Source organism: Aquarana catesbeiana, linkage group LG08 (assembly GCF_042186555.1).
Source record: "Aquarana catesbeiana isolate 2022-GZ linkage group LG08, ASM4218655v1, whole genome shotgun sequence".
Lineage (NCBI taxonomy): Eukaryota > Metazoa > Chordata > Amphibia > Anura > Ranidae > Aquarana > Aquarana catesbeiana.
In genome coordinates, this window is record NC_133331.1 from 304,064,807 (window position 1) to 304,082,739 (window position 17,933).

The 17,933-nt window shown below is 44.9% G+C and overlaps 2 protein-coding genes across 2 annotated transcripts in view; both read left to right on the forward strand.

The window, feature by feature from the left end:
* LOC141106882 (uncharacterized) overlaps positions 1-17,933 on the forward strand; it is a 159,625-nt gene that overhangs the window by 61,683 nt on the left and 80,009 nt on the right. The window contains 2 exon segments of the mRNA XM_073597810.1: positions 16,871-16,930; positions 17,034-17,504. Of these exon segments, the coding sequence (XP_073453911.1) occupies positions 16,871-16,930; positions 17,034-17,504 (531 nt within the window).
* LOC141105100 (uncharacterized) lies at positions 7,048-17,616 on the forward strand. The gene is made up of 8 exons (XM_073594958.1): positions 7,048-7,148; positions 8,817-8,940; positions 9,073-9,243; positions 9,330-9,441; positions 9,558-9,757; positions 9,866-10,009; positions 10,136-10,277; positions 15,578-17,616. Exons 2-8 carry the CDS (start codon positions 8,863-8,865, stop codon positions 16,660-16,662), a joined length of 1,932 nt encoding a protein of 643 aa, XP_073451059.1. The 5' UTR covers positions 7,048-7,148; positions 8,817-8,862; the 3' UTR covers positions 16,663-17,616.

Below are 17,933 nucleotides of genomic sequence, written 5' to 3' on the forward strand. Positions count from 1 at the left end.
CCACCCTCCACACTACATTCTCCGACAGCTCTCCTCCACCATCCACACTACATTCTCCGACAGATCTCCTCCACCATCCACACTACATTCTCCGACAGATCTCCTCCCACCATCCACACTACATTCTCCGACAGCTCTCCTCCACCATCCACACTACATTCTCCGACAGATCTCCTCCACCATCCACACTACATTCTCCGACAGATCTCCTCCCACCATCCACATTACATTCTCCGACAGATCTCCTCCACCATCTACACTACATTCTCCGACAGATCTCCTCCACCATCCACACTACATTCTCCGACAGATCTCCTCCACCATCCACACTACATTCTCCGACAGATCTCCTCCACCATCCACACTACATTCTCCGACAGTTCTCCTCCACCATCCACACTACATTCTCCGACAGATCTCCTCCACCATCCACACTACATTCTCTGACAGATCTCCTCCACCATCCACACTACATTCTCCGACAGATCTCCTCCACCATCCACACTACATTCTCCGACAGATCTCCTCCACCATCCACACTACATTCTCCGACAGCTCTCCTCCACCATCCACACTACATTCTCCGACAGATCTCCTCCACCATCCACACTACATTCTCCGACAGTTCTCCTCCACCATCCACACTACATTCTCCGACAGATCTCCTCCACCATCCACACTACATTCTCTGACAGATCTCCTCCACCATCCACACTACATTCTCCGACAGCTCTCCTCCACCATCCACACTACATTCTCCGACAGATCTCCCCCCACTATCCACACTACATTCTCCGACAGCTCTCCTCCCACCCTCCACACTACATTCTCTGACAGATCTCCTCCACCATCCACACTACATTCTCCGACAGCTCTCCTCCACCATCCACACTACATTCTCTGACAGCTCTCCCCCCACTATCCACACTACATTCTCCGACAGCTCTCCTCCCACCCTCCACACTACATTCTCCGACAGATCTCCTCCCACCCTCCACACTACATTCCCCGACAGATCTCCTCCCACCATCCACACTACATTCTCTGACAGTTCTCCACCATCCACACTACATTCTCCGACAGATCTCCTCCCACCATCCACACTACATTCTCTGACAGATCTCCTCCACCATCCACACTACATTCTCCGACAGATCTCCTCCCATCATCCACACTACATTCTCCGACAGACCTCCTCTACCATCCACACTACATTCTCCGACAGATCTCCTCCACCATCCACACTACATTCTCCGACAGCTCTCCTCCACCATCCACACTACATTCTCTGACAGATCTCCTCCACCATCCACACTACATTCTCTGACAGATCTCCTCTATCATCCACACTACATTCTCCGACAGATCTCCTCCCACCATCCACACTACATTCTCCGACAGATCTCCTCCCACCATCCACACTACATTCTCCGACAGCTCTCCTCCACCATCCACACTACATTCTCCGACAGATCTCCTCCACCATCCACATTACATTCTCCGACAGATCTCCTCCACCATCCACACTACATTCTCCGACAGATCTCCACCATCCACACTGCATTCTCCGACAGCTCTCCTCCACCATCCACACTACATTCTCCGACAGCTCTCCTCCACCATCCACATTACATTCTCCGACAGATCTCCTCCACCATCCACATTACATTCTCCGACAGATCTCCTCCACCATCCACACTACATTCTCCGACAGATCTCCTCCACCATCCACACTACATTCTCCGACAGTTCTCCTCCACCATCCACACTACATTCTCCGACAGCTCTCCTCCACCATCCACACTACATTCTCCGACAGATCTCCTCCACCATCCACACTACATTCTCCGACAGCTCTCCTCCACCATCCACACTACATTCTCTGACAGATCTCCTCCACCATCCACACTACATTCTCCGACAGATCTCCTCCACCATCCACACTACATTCTCCGACAGATCTCCTCCACCATCCACACTACATTCTCCGACAGCTCTCCTCCACCATCCACACTACATTCTCCGACAGCTCTCCTCCACCATCCACACTACATTCTCTGACAGCTCTCCCCCCACTATCCACACTACATTCTCCGACAGCTCTCCTCCACCATCTACACTACATTCTCCGACAGATCTCCTCCACCATCCACACTACATTCTCCGACAGCTCTCCTCCACCATCCACACTACATTCTCTGACAGCTCTCCTCCCACCCTCCACACTACATTCTCCGACAGATCTCCTCCCACCCTCCACACTACATTCCCCGACAGATCTCCTCCCACCATCCACACTACATTCTCTGACAGTTCTCCACCATCCACACTACATTCTCCGACAGATCTCCTCCCATCATCCACACTACATTCTCCGACAGACCTCCTCTACCATCCACACTACATTCTCCGACAGATCTCCTCCCATCATCCACACTACATTCTCCGACAGACCTCCTCTACCATCCACACTACATTCTCCGACAGCTCTCCTCCACCATCCACACTACATTCTCTGACAGATCTCCTCCACCATCCACACTACATTCTCTGACAGATCTCCTCTACCATCCACACTACATTCTCCGACAGATCTCCTCCCACCATCCACACTACATTCTCCGACAGATCTCCTCCCACCATCCACACTACATTCTCCGACAGCTCTCCTCCACCATCCACACTACATTCTCCGACAGATCTCCTCCACCATCCACATTACATTCTCCGACAGCTCTCCTCCACCATCCACACTACATTCTCCGACAGATCTCCTCCCATCATCCACACTACATTCTCCGACAGACCTCCTCTACCATCCACACTACATTCTCCGACAGATCTCCTCCCATCATCCACACTACATTCTCCGACAGACCTCCTCTACCATCCACACTACATTCTCCGACAGCTCTCCTCCACCATCCACACTACATTCTCTGACAGATCTCCTCCACCATCCACACTACATTCTCTGACAGATCTCCTCTACCATCCACACTACATTCTCCGACAGATCTCCTCCCACCATCCACACTACATTCTCCGACAGATCTCCTCCCACCATCCACACTACATTCTCCGACAGCTCTCCTCCACCATCCACACTACATTCTCCGACAGATCTCCTCCACCATCCACATTACATTCTCCGACAGCTCTCCTCCACCATCCACACTACATTCTCCGACAGATCTCCTCCACCATCCACACTACATTCTCCGACAGATCTCCTCCACCATCCACATTACATTCTCCGACAGCTCCCCCCCCCCCCCCATCCACATTACATTCTCTTACATTCTCTTGCTCTTATGGGGGAGAGCTGTCAGGAAATGTAGAGTGGATAGTGGAGGAGAGCCTCTGAGAATGTAGAGAGCTTTTCCGGTGCCTCACCCTGTTTTCTGGGACATTGGAGAATGTTTTGGACCTAGTGGGTGAAAGTTAGGAGTAGCTACTTGGAATATTCATGTGAAGGGCTAGTAGGGGGCAGGCCACCTTATAAATAGGCATGAGTCATGCCAGAGCTGGCAGTCAGGCAGAGGATGGAGATGGCATGCTGAGGAGGCTGTTGGTGACACTTGAGAGTTCCCCCTAGTTGGGGGTGGGGTTGACCTTGCCTGGGGCTTGGGTGCTGTAGTTACAGGAGCAAACAGAGAGAACAGCTGGAGCAGGTCAGCACATCTGGGAGATCTCATGAGAATCAGCTGGGTGGGCTGGTAAGTGTCAATCTGGAGGACGTTGGGGAGAGGATAGCCTGAAGTGCAGGGAGGCAGCTGTGGCTGGATGGGTTGGCAATGCTTGGAGAGGTGGTGCTGGGATCAGTAGCCACAGAAGTGATGCTAGCTGGACACTGACATTCTGCTGCACAACTAAGGGGCCTCGGGTTCCTGCCTGTAAAGGGCCATTGCATCACCTGTCAGGTCCTCTCAGTGTTCCAGCTAAGTTCTGAAAGCAAGCGTGTGCTGGAGCGAAGAAGAGTTGCTGTTTATAGAGACTGTATACAGTATAGGAAAAGTCATCCCTGAAGTTGTTGAAGTCAAATGGGCAACCCATAAGCTCTCACCCCTATCCAAGTTATTACCCTCATTAACCATTTGCTTAGCGGGCACTTAAACCCTCTCCCTTCCCAGATGAATTTGCAGCTTTGAGCGCTGTCACTCTTTGAATGAATTGGGAGAAAGGGGGGTTTTACTACTGAGGGGTCTGCACTGGGAAAAAGGGGGGTTTTACTACTGAGGGGTCTGCACTGGGAAAAAGGGGGGTTTTACTACTGAGGGGTCTGCACTGGGAGAAAGGAGGGTTTTACTACTGAGGGGTCTGCACTGGGAAAAAGGGGGGTTTTACTACTGAGGGGTCTGCACTGGGAGAAAGGAGGGTTTTACTACTGAGGGGTCTGCACTGGGAAAAAGGGGGGTTTTACTACTGAGGGGTCTGCACTGGGAAAAAGGGGGGTTTTACTACTGAGGGGTCTGCACTGGGAGAAAGGAGGGTTCTACTACTAAGGGGTCTGCACTGGGTGAAATGGGGGATTCTATTACTGAGGGGTCTGCACTGGGAGAAAGTGGGGTTCTACTACTGAGGGGTCTGCACTGGGAGACACAGGGTTCTACTACTGAGGCGTCTGCACTGGGAGACACGGGGTTCTACTACTGAGGCGTCTGCACTGGGATAAAGAGGGGTTCTACTACTAAGGGGTCTGCACTGGGAGAAAGGGGGGGTTTACTACTAAGGGGTCTGCACTGGGAGAAACGGGGGTTCTACTACTGAGGAGTCTGCACCGAGAGAAAGGAGGGTTCTACTACCAAAGGGTCTGCACTGGGAGAAAGGGGGGTTTTACTACTGAGGGGTCTGCACTGGGAGACATGGGGTTCTACTACTGAGGCGTCTGCACTGGGAGAAAGGGGGGTTTTACTACTGAGGGGTCTGCACTGGGAGACACGGGGTTCTACTACTGAGGCGTCTGCACTGGGAGAAAGGGGGGTTCTACTACTGAGGGGTCTGCACTGGGAGAAAGGGGAGCTCTACTACTTAGGGGTCTGCACTGGGAGAAAGGGGGGTTCTACTACTGAGGGGTCTGCACTGGGAGAAAGGGGGGTTCTACTACTGAGGGTTCTGCACTGGGAGAAAGGGGGGTTCTACTACTGAGGGGTCTGCACCTGGAGAAAGGGGGGTTCTACTACTGAGGGGTCTGCACTGGGAGAAAGGGGGGTTCTACTACTGAGAGGTCTGCACTGGGAGAAATGGGGGTTCTACTACTGAGGGGTCTGCACTGGGAGAAAGGGGGGTTCTACTACTGAGGGGTCTGCACTGGGAGAAAGGAGGGTTCTACAACTGAGGGGCCTTCACCGGGAGAAAGGGGGGTTCTACTACTGAGGGGTCTGCACTGGGAGAAAGGAGGGTTCTACTACTGAGGCGTCTGCACAGGGAGAAAGGAGGGTTCTACTACTGAGGGGTCTGCACTGGGAGAAAGGAGGGTTCTACTACTGAGGGGTCTGCACTGGGAGAAAGGAAGGTTCTACTACTGAAGGGTCTGCACTGGGAGAAAGGAGGGTTCTACTACTGAAGGGTCTGCACTGGGAGAAAGGGGGGTTCTACTACTGAGGGGTCTGCACTGGGAGAAATGGGGGTTCTACAACTGAGGGGTCTTCACCGGGAGAAAGGGGGGTTCTACTACTGAGGGGTCTGCACCGGGAGAAAGGGGGTATCTACTACTGAAGGGTCTGCACTGGGAGAAAGGGGGGTTCTACTACTGAGGGGTCTGCACTGGGAGAAATGGGGGTTCTACAACTGAGGGGTCTTCACCGGGAGAAAGGGGGGTTCTACTACTGAGGGGTCTGCACCGGAGAAAGGGGGGTTCTACTACTGAGGGGTCTGCACCAGGAGAAAGGGGGGTTCTACTACTGAGGGGTCTGCTGGGAGATCGACGCCGGAGCACAGACTTTGGGGTTAAACCATTCGAGAAACAAAATAAGCATTTTAAAGTTTTTTCTCTATCTGATCTTCATAACATTTGGTTGTCATATCCTAAATAATTCTACAAGGTAACTTTTTTTTTATCGAAATGTGAGAAATAACGATATGTTATACAATCTTTCCATACACACATACCACATACTCTGCATATATAATTTGAGGTAAACATGCTTTAAAAATAGTTTACCATTTGTAAATAATTAAAATATCCCCGGATTTCATCTTAAAAATCTGGTCACCTTACTCTACCCCATCCAAGTTCTCCATGATGAAGCCCTGGGGGGTGTGGGGTGAAACATGTTGGTGTTGTGGTCTGGATGAATCGAGCCCGGGCTGCTTTTACTTCCTTGCTTACCACTCGGGTCGGGTGAGGTGCGCGGCGGTCGGGCTATCTTTTTCTGTTTTGCAGACCCCTTTCCAGATGTTATCCCTAATAAAAACTACAAAAACAAGCTCAGAGGATGACTTCTTGTGTCAGGATACATGTAGAAAATGCGCGTTGCCTGGCTGTGCAGGAATCGGGGAGACTCTTACCAGCAGCCCTTGCGGGGAAATACATTACTGGTGGTAGAATCCTCTAGTGGTGGAAGTAAAAAAAAAAAATTCCACGGTGGTGCAAAATTCTGTACTGAATAAACCCGTAAGTGTACAAAAAATGTATATGAGAACACACACAAAAAAGTGCACTCAAGGGTGCGCTTTTGTCCACCACCCCCCCCCCATCAAAGGGCTAGGACTCGTCCCCCGAACCCCGGGGCACAAGACTCCTGACAGGGACATAGGTTTACATGGTCTGCCTAGCCAGAAGGTCTGACAGATCCCGTTCTTTTGGGACAGCTGAAGCCATCCCCCAATACTAAGTAAGGGGAGCTCTCCCGAAGAGAGACCCCCCCCAGAGGCAGGGGAGGAAAGAACCAGAAACCGTTAGCACCATAAAAATTCTGTATTATAATAATAATAATAATGAGAATAAAGAATGCAAAGTAAGGACACCACTGAGCATAAGGCACAAATTTTGAAACATAACGTAGGATGCAATATTTATATTCTCCACAAGATGGCAACCTTAGCACAGACAGGAAGTGATGTAACGTACAGACAGGAAGTTCCAGGTGAGAGGTGATTTGGGAGGAAGTAGAGAGGAGACATTGCTGGAACTGGCAGCTTAGGAGGTAATAAGATCTTATTTTATATTTATACCAAGTATCCCCCGTCATGTCCGTCCTCTTCCTCCATAGTCACTGTGACGTCATTTATGGTTGGCAGTCCACATGCTTTCAAAATATAAAGCCATTTATCCAACTGTCCATCCAGAGCCTCTGGTTTATAGACCAGATACATCCTAAATATAGAACCATTTATCCAACTGTCCATCCAGAGCCTCTGGTTTATAGACCTGATACATCCTAAATATAGAACCATTTATCCAACTGTCCATCCAGAGCCTCTGGTTTATAGACCGGATACATCCTAAATATAGAGCCATTTATCCAACTGTCCATCCAGAGCCTCTGGTTTATAGACCAGATACATCCTAAATATAGAACCATTTATCCAACTGTCCATCCAGAGCTTCTGGTTTATAGACCAGATACATCCTAAATATGGAGCCAATTATCTATCCTCCGTAGGGCTGTTTCGGGGTTGTTGGTATGGTTGCCACCTCATCCCTTTAAACCCGAACACATATTAATTACACAGGTTCTGTGGCTGATTAAGGTGGTAATTAAACTCACTTGGTGCCTTATCTGCATTTAATTAGCCTCAGAACCCGTGTAATTCATATGTGTTCGGGTTTAAAGGGATGAGGTGGCAACTCTAGTTGTTGGCCCTCATCACTGTGAGATATTGGACACCATAGGGGTTGTTTACTAAACCCGGATAGTGCAAAATCTGGTTCAACTCTGTATAGAAACCAATCCGCTTCCAGGTTTTATTGCCAAAGCTTAATTAAACAAGCTACAGATAGAAGGTGATTAGCTACCATGCACAGCTGCACCAATTTTAGTAAATAACCCCCTCCCCATGTCTTCTCTGGATCAGGATATGGGGAGGAAGAAGACTGAACTACAGTACAAGTTCTAATGAAGGCAGCAGAAGGAATGAACATCCCTACAGTACATAGAATAAGGGATGAAGCTCCTGATTTTTGTGGTTTGATGGTATTCTGTACCACGCAGTATGTTGGTGGAGGATTCTTGGTTTTCTTTGACCCCTCACCATATCCTGACTGGTTGTCCTGTCTCTGTCATGTGATCCTGAGCACCCATCACAGCACAGATGCCTCCAGACCTATTTTGGTGGAGTTGGCTGTCAGGGTGACATCAATGTGTACAGTACATGCCGTGTCCAGTGACACTAATAGGACGGGGCTCACAATATAGACATTCCCGACCACTGTGCACACAGAGCAATGTCATGTCTACAGATCCTCCATTATTTATGGTCAGTGCGAATCAGTAAGCACAGATTCCCAATATTTATCAGGTATCACCTACCTTTAAAGCTCATCTAGAACCAAAAGCTATTTAGATTGTAAAAGGGAGCCTTAGACCCCTGATTGCCCCTCACATACTTGACATTCTGACACCCTTTACTTGGGTAGAAAGTAAACAGGGAACTGGGGACACCCACAAGTCAAACCAAACCGTAGCGAAAAGATTTTGATTACAGTTGACCTTTAAAGGACATTTCTGGTTTCCTTTGAGTGAGGTTGTTGACCAGAAGACCTGTAGTGTAGTATTAGATGCAGTCTAAGGTGTCAGAACTACGAAGGAACGCTGTGCAGACGTTATTGATCCCAGAATGTCCTAGATAATCATCAATTTATTTGTCTGCAGAGAGAGGAGCGTCCTGTATAGATTACATGAGATCACCTTAGGGAGGATGGAGAAGGATCGGACTCACATAACTGAGACTATATTAAACCTCACCCTGGAGATAATCTACTTGCTGACCGGAGAGGTGAGGGGGGATTCTGGGAGGGTCACAAGACATCAGAAGTATCTCTATAAAAAAAGACCGACCACACTGGAGAGGTGAGGAGGATTCTGGAAGGTCTGTAGTGACCATTGTTACTTTCTACTCTTTACACAGGATTATAATGTAGTGAAGAAAAAATCTGGTGAGCCTTTAGTACCCAGCAGTGGTCTTCAAGGGACATCACCCATCACAGTGCCTCCACCTCACTGCCTGACAACAGAGGCAACCAGTGCCAAGAAGATTCTAAATCTCACCAAGAAGATCATTGATCTGCTGACAGGAGAGGTGAGCGGTGCCGGGAATTCTGGGACATTATCCAGTAACAGACAAGGGATGTGTCTGGATGGTGACTGTATCATTGTGTGTGTCAGGTTCCTATAAGGTGTCAGGATGTCACTGTCTATTTCTCCATGAAGGAGTGGGAGTATCGAGAAGGACACAAGGACGTCATGATGGAGAATCAGCCGCCCCTCACATTACCAGGTAAGAGGAGACTTTATTGTAAAAGAGAGAGCAGTACGGAGGGTCCACCTAGATCCCCCATCATCTGATAAACACATAGAAACAATGTATTCAGTCAGTGTGTGTGTTTCCTACAGATGGATCCAGTAACGGGAACCCACCAGAGAGATGTCCTCATCCTCTGTATTCTCGGGATTCCACACAGGAAGGTCACACCATCCCTCACCATCATCAGATAGATGGATCCAGTAACGTGAACCCACCAGAGAGATGTCCCCGTCCTCTGTATTCCCGGGATTCCACACAGGAAGATCACACCATCCCTCACCATCATCAGGTAGGAGGGCCTGAGCAACTAGAACAGAATTCTAAGCTATGAGAGGACATCTTCTATGTAATCTTTTGTTTCATTTTACAAATCTATTCTATTGTGTTTGTGATTCAGGCTGAAGATCTGAAAGACATCAAAGTTGAGATTAAAGTGGAAGAAGAAAAGACGTTTGGAGCTCAGCAGTCTATGAAGGAGGGTGTTCTTCTCTATAGCCAGGATTCAACACAGGAAGATCACACCATCCCTCACCATGATCAGGTAGACGGGACTGAGCCACTAGAACCTTAAAAATAGTTTTACACTTCGAGATGACATTCTTCTGTCTGATCTCAGTATCAGGAATCCGTTTTTTAAGATGTTTTACCTGATCATTTTTGGATTTAGGGTAAAGAACTGAAAGACCTCAAAATTGAGGTTAAAGAGGAAGAAGAGGAGACGTTGGTGAGTGGAGATCAGCAGTCTATGGAGGAGGGGGAGATGATTATGAAAAGTAAACCGGAGGAAACTTCTCTACATATTGATACAAGTAAGTCATAAATGCTAAATAGACATTCGCATTTTAATTTTACAAAAATTTGGGAGCGCAACAACCATAGTGTAGCATGTAAAGTGTAATTTTATTGGAGAGTCTAAAAAAAGCACTCACAAAGATAAAATAGAGCTCAGCAGGACAGTCAGGTAGCCTCTGGGACAGAGATCAGAGATCACAACCAGGATGCCTTGCCTTGGCCACCGGCAAGGGAGCGGAGGTGGATTGGATGCAGGGAAGCCAAAGCCAAAGGATGGAACACGGGGCCCAGAGTATGGAGCCACCTTATGTAGGAGGAACATGCTGGGGCTGGAACGTGCTTCAAAGCAACCTTGGTTCTTCAGCCCTGAAGAAGGCTGAAGAAGAAGCAAAGTTGTAGAACCGCCTTTCTCTGCAATTACAGCTGCAAGTCTTTTTGGGGATGTCTCTACCAGCTTTGCACATCTAGAGAGGGACATTTTTGCCCATTCTTCTTTGCAAAAATATCTCAAGCTCTGTCAGATTGGATGGAGAGCGTCTGTGAACAGCAATTTTCAAGGCTCGCCACAGATTCTCAATTGGATTTAGGTCTGGACTGTGACTGGGCCATTCTAACACATGAATATGTTTTGATCTAAACCATTCCATTGTAGCTCTGGCTGGATGTTTCGGGTCGTTGTCCTGCTGGAAGGTGGTGAACCTCCGCCCCAGTCTCAAGTCTTTTGCAGACTCTTATGTCCGGTCACCTGGGACCAGGTGATGGATGCACCCCGTTGGGTTCAGGAGTGCACCGCTAAAGTAGTGGACCCTACGGCTGACTGCTGCGGATGGAGCTCTGGGTCCTCTGGAGCAGGTCCTCTGGAGCACCAACAAGGATCACACTGGGAGCTAGAGCATGAGATTCCCCAGGTCGTGCGGAACCTAAGAGCCGGCAGGTGTTCACCAGAGCCCCTGATGTTGGGGGATGGGCTTCGCTGCAACTGGCTCCGGGTCGCGGCCCCCAGGGTCTCCCAACTCACACTCAGGGTAGGCTACTGGGGGATAGAGAGGAAGCAGCAGACCGGGACAACAAGGGATAGTCAGGAGATAAGCCAAAAGGTTGGGGCAACAAGCAGACAGGGATAGTCAAAGAACACGCCAAAGGTCGGGATGTGAAGAAGACTGAGACAGTCAAGAACAAGCCAAGGTCTGTAAGCAGGATCAGACGTAGAGCACACGACAGGAAGCTAAACACACAATATTGCTCGGGCAAGGCAGGCTTGAACAGCACGGTGTTAAATAGTGTATCCTGTAGAGGTTAGGGTGGAGCCATGCTGAGGGAAGATTAGGTAACCATGCAGGTGTGAGAGTGCAGGCCCTAAGGCTGATACACAGACCAGAGGTAAGCAGACAGGACATGAAAGTATTACTATAGACTCATGACACTCCAACAGGTTTTCTTCTAAGATTGTCCTGTATTTGTCTCCATCCATCTTCCCCTCAACTCTGACCAGCTTCCCTGTCCCTGCTGAAGAAAAGCACCCCCACAACATGATGCTGCCACCACCATGTTTCACGGTGGGGATGGTGTGTTCAGGGTGATGTGCAGTGTTAGTTTTCCGTCACACATAGCGTTTTGCTTTTAGGCAAAACTGAAATGAGGAAATTCAGGAATTCGGAATTTCGGAAATTTGAAAATTTGGAAAATTGGAAATGTGAAAAATCCGAAAATAAGAATGAAAATCTAAAAATTCAAAAGAATGAAAATTCAAAAACTCGAAAATCTGAAAAAACTAACTAATAATAACTATTAAATTCTAGGTATTGGAATTTCCTTTCAAGTTTGGCTTGTGAACATAACGAATACGAATTTATCCGAAGTTACGAATCATCTGAAATAACCAATCTAAAAGAATGGAACGTAACGATCTAATAATAATAAATAATAATAATAATAAAAACTTTTTATTATTATTATTTATTTGTTCCACTCCATTTGTTTAGATGTGACATTCGTTATTTCGGATAATTTGTAACTTCAGATATATTTGTATTCGTTATGTTCAGAAGCCAAATTTGAAAGGAAATTCCAATACCTAGAATTTAATAGTTATTATTTCGAATTTTACTGATTTTCTTTCTTTTTTTCAGATTTTCGGATTTTAGAATTTTCGAGTTTTTGAATTTCCGTATTTTCCAATTTTGAAAAATTCCACAACTCGTACATTTCAAAATTTCGTAAATTGGAAAATTTCGGAAATGAGGAAATTCGAAATTTCGGAAATTTGCAAATCTGAAAATAAGAATGAAAACCTGAAAATTCAAAAGAACGAAAACTCGAAAATCTAAAATGACTGACTAATAATAACTATTAAATTTATAGGTATTGGAATTTCCTTTCAAATTTGTCTGTTTGTGAATGTAGAGTACGAATTTATCCAAAGTTATGAATTATCCAAAATTACGAATGCCGCATCTAAAAGAATGGAACGTAACGATCTAATAATAAAAAATATTAATAATAATAAAACCTTATTATTATTATTATTTATTATTAATTTGTTCCATTCCAATTTGTTTAGATGCGGCATTCGTAATTTCAGATAATTCGTAACTTCAGATATATTTGTATTCGTTATGTTCACAAGCCAAATTTGAAAGGAAATTCCAATACCTAGAATGTAATAGTTATTATTAGTTGTTATTTCGAATTTTACTGATTTTCTTTCTTTTTTTCAGATTTTCAAATTTTTGGATTTTCAAATTTTCAGATTTTTGCATTTTTGAATTTTTGATTTTTTTTGAATACGGAAATTCAAAAATCCGAAAATCCGAAAATTCGAAAATTAAAAAATTTGAAAATTCAAAAATTCGAAAATTCAAAAATTCGAAAATTCAAAAATCCAAAAATTTGAAAATCCGAAAATTTGAAAATCCAAAAATTTGAAAATCCGAAAATTTGAAAATACGGAAATTTTAACCGGTTCAATACCGGGCAATTTCACCCCCTTCCTTCCCAGGCCAATTTTTAGTTTTCAGCGCTGTCGCACTTTAAACGTCAATTGCGCGGTCGTGCGACGCTGTACCCAAAAAAAAATTGACGTCCTTTTTTCACCACAAATAGAGCTTTTTTTTGGTGGTATTTGATCGCCTCTGCGGTTTTTATTTTTTGCGCTATAAACAAAAGAAGAGCGACAATTTTGAAAAAAACACAATATTTTTTACTTTTTGCTATAATAAATATCCCAATTTTTTTTTTTAAAAACACATTTTTTCCTCAGTTTTGGCCGATACGTATTCTTCTACATATTTTTGGTAAAAAAAATCGCAATAACCGTATATTGATTGGTTTGCGCAAAAGTTATAGCGTCTACAAAATACGGGATAGATTTATGGCATTTTTTAAAAAAAAATATTTTTTTATTTTTTTAGCGGCGATCGCGATTTTTTTTTTGGTGACTGCAACATTATGGCGGACACATCGGACACTTTTGACACATTTTTGGGACCATTCACATTTATACAGCGATCAATGCTATAAAATTGCATTGATTACTGTGTAAATGTGACAGGCAGTGAAGGGGTTAACCACTAGGGGGCGGGGAGGGGTTAATATGTTTCCTAGGGAATGCTTCTAACTGTAGGGGGAGGGGACACACAAGGGGAGGAGACCGATCACTGTTCCTCCGTTCTGAGAACACAGATCGCTCTCCTCAGAGCTGACAGGCTGTGGATCTGTATATTTACACACACAGATCCACATGCCGGCCCGGTTAACGGACATCGCGGCCGCCGGGTCCCGAGGAACGCGGCAGGCGCGCGCGCGCCCCCTAGACGGCCGGGAATCCCAGGACGTCATATGACGTCCACCCAGGATGGGAGATCCCATCTGTGGACGTCATATGACTATGGCTGGGTATTGAAGTGGTTAAAATTCTAAAATATGGAAATTCGAAAAAATCGAAACTTCGAAAATCCGAAAATTTGAAAATTCGAAAATACGGAAATTCAAAAATTCGAAAATATGGAAATTCAAAAATTCGAAAATACGGAAATTCAAAACTCTGAAAATTTGAAAATCCAAAAATCTGAAAATTTGAAAATCCAAAAATTTGAAAATTCGAAAATCCGAAAATTTGAAAATTTGAAAATTCGAAAATACGGAAATTTGAAAATCCGAAAATTCGAAAATACGGAAATTCAAAAATTCGAAAATACGGAAATTCAAAAATTCGAAAATACGGAAATTCAAAAATTCGAAAATACGGAAATTCAAAACTCTGAAAATTGGAAAATCCAAAAATTTGAAAATTGGAAAATCCGAAAATTTGAAAATTTGAAAATTCGAAAATACGGAAATTTGAAAATCCGAAAATACGGAAATTCAAAAATTCGAAAATACGGAAATTCAAAAATTCGAAAATACGGAAATTCAAAAATTCGAAAATACGGAAATTCAAAACTCTGAAAATTGGAAAATCCAAAAATTTGAAAATTGGAAAATCCGAAAATTTGAAAATTTGAAAATTCGAAAATTCGAAAATACGGAAATTTGAAAATTCGAAAATACGGAAATTCAAAAATTCGAAAATATGGAAATTCAAAAATTCGAAAATACGGAAATTCAAAAATTCGAAAATATGGAAATTCGAAAATACGGAAATTCAAAAATTCGAAAATACGGAAATTCAAAACAAATCCGAAAATTTGAAAATTGGAAAATCCGAAAATTTGAAAATTCGAAAATCCGAAAATTTGAAAATCCAAAAATCTGAAAATTTGAAAATCCAAAAATTTGAAAATCCAAAAATCTGAAAATTTGAAAATCCAAAAATTTGAAAATTCGAAAATCCCAAAATTTGAAAATTTGAAAATCTGAAAATTCGAAAATACGGAAATTCAAAAATTCGAAAATTGGAAAATCCGGAAATTGGAAAATTGGAAAATCCGAAAATTTGAAAATTTGAAAATCCGAAAATTCGAAAATACGGAAATTCAAAAATTCGAAAATACGGAAATTCAAAACTCTGATAATTGGAAAATCCGAAAATTTGAAAATCTGAAAATTTGAAAATCCAAAAATTTGAAAATTCGAAAATCCGAAAATTTGAAAATACGGAAATTTGAAAATACGGAAATTTGAAAATTCGAATTTCCGTATTTTCGAATTTTCAAATCTCCGTATTTTAAAATTTTAGAATTTCCGAAAAAAGCAAAAAAAAATTCCCAATAAAATACATTAACGTTTTTAGTTGTAACGGTGACAAAATGTGGAAACGTTCAAGGGGTATGAATACTTTTTCCCAGACCCTGTATGAAGATTATTATTTTTTTCCTAGGTGGTCGGTATGTTTGGAGTTCCTCGGAGGGAAATCTCACTTTATCTTCAGAAGATCTTCACATTATACAATATTCTCCCGATGCGACTCCCAAGGAACCCTCCGACCAATCACACGCCACCACTTCAAACATCCATCCAATGAGCTCGCTCCGTGCGGCCAGATCCGCCCCTCCATCCAACTCCCAGGCGCCTCCCTCAAGCCACGAAGGAGCCCACGCGGGAGAACGCTCCATGTCCTGCTCGGTGTGCGGGAAAACCTTTGCCGAAACCAGGGACCTCCTTCTACACGAGAGAACTCACACGGCCGAGCGCCCCTACGCCTGTTCCGAGTGCGGGAAATGTTTCACCGAGAAGAAAATACTTCTTAAACACCTTCGAGGCCACACGGGCGAGCGCCCCTTCTCGTGCGCGCAGTGCGGGAAGTGTTTCATTCACAAAGGAGACCTCCTCCGGCACGAGCGCATTCACATGGGAGAACGTCCGTTTTCCTGTCCGGAGTGCGGGAAATGCTTCATTCACAAAGGAGACCTTCGCAGGCATCAAAGGATCCACACGGGCGAGCGGCCTTTCTCGTGTTTGGAGTGCGGGAAGAGTTTCATGCACAAAGGCGACCTGCTCAAACACCAAAGGATTCACACGGGCGAGCGTCCGTATTCCTGCTCGGAGTGCGGGAAAAGTTTTACCGAGAAAGGCACGCTCGTTACCCACCAGAGGATCCACACGCGCGAGTATCCCTTCTCGTGCTCGGAGTGCGGGAAGTGCTTCGCTGTTAGAGGGAAGCTCGTTATACACAAGAGAAGTCACACGGGCGAGCGCCCCTTTTCTTGTCCCGAGTGCGGGAAGTGTTATTCCGGGAAGGGAAAACTCATTGCCCACCAAAGGAGCCACACGGGCGACAGCCCTTTCAAGTGTTCGGAGTGCGGGAAACGTTTCAATCAGAAAGCCGACCTCCTCAAACACCACAGAATTCACACGGGCGAGCGCCCCTTCTCGTGCTCGGTGTGCGGGAAATGTTTCGTTCAGAAAGGAAACCTTCTAAAACATCAGAAAACTCACAGAGGGGAGCACCAAGGGTCCGCGTAAAGAAATTAGAAAATGAGTACAGGGTAGGGCCCCTCGCGTTTAGAGTGCGGGAAATGTTTCATTTACACAACAGCATTTATTTCACACCAGAGACTTCAATCAAGCTGGCTTCCTTATTCGTGACCAAGTGCGGGAAATGTTTCGTTTACAGAACAGCTCTTCTTTCACACCAGAGACTTTCATACAAGCTGGCTTCCTTATTGTTTAGAGTGCGGGAAATGTTTCATTTACACAACAGCACTCTTTTCACATCAGAGACTTCAAACCAGTTAGCTTCCTCATTCGTGACCAAGTGCGGGAAATGTTTCATTTACACAACAGCACTTATTTCACAACAGCGACATGATACAAGCTGGCTTCCTTACGTTTAGAGTGCGGGAAATGTTTAGTTCACACAACAGCATTTATTTCACACCAGAGACATCACTACTGCTGGATTCCTTATTCGTGCCTGAGTGCGGGAAATGTTTCATTTACACAACAGCACTTATTTCACATCAGAGACTTCAAGCCAGTTCGCTTCCTTATGTTTAGAGTGCGGGAAAAGTTTGTTTTACACAACAGCACTCTTTTCACATCAGAGACTTCAAGCCAGTTAGCTTCCTTATTCGTGACCGAGTGCGGGAAATGTTTCATTTACACAACAGCACTTATTTCACAACAGCGACATCACTACAAGCTGGCTTCCTTATGTTTAGAGTGCGGGAAAATTTTTAATTTACACAACAGCACTTATTTCACACCAGAGACAGCAATCAAGCTGGCTTCCTTATTCGTGACTGAGTGCGGGAAATGTTTCATTTACAGAACAGCACTTCTTTCACACCAGAGACTTCAAACAAGTTAGCTCCCTTATGTTTAGAGTGCGGGAAAAGTTTAATTTACACAACCGCACTTATTTCACATCAGAGACTTCAAACCAGTTATTTCCCGCACTCTAAACATAAGGAAGCTAACTGGTTTGAAGTCTCTGTTGTGAAATAAGTGCGGTTGTGTAAATGAAACATTTCCCGCACTCAGTCACGAATAAGGAAGCCAGCTTGTATCATTTTGCTGTTGTGAACTAAACATTTCCCGCACTCTAAACATAAGGAAGCTGTTTTATTTACACAATAGGAGCGACATGATTCAAGCTGGCTTCCTTATTCGTGACTGAGTGCGGGAAATGTCTCATTTACACAACAGCACGTATTTCACAATACAAGTTAGCTTCCTTGAGTTTAGAGTGCGGCAAATGTTTAGTTCGCACAACAGCACACACCAGAGACATC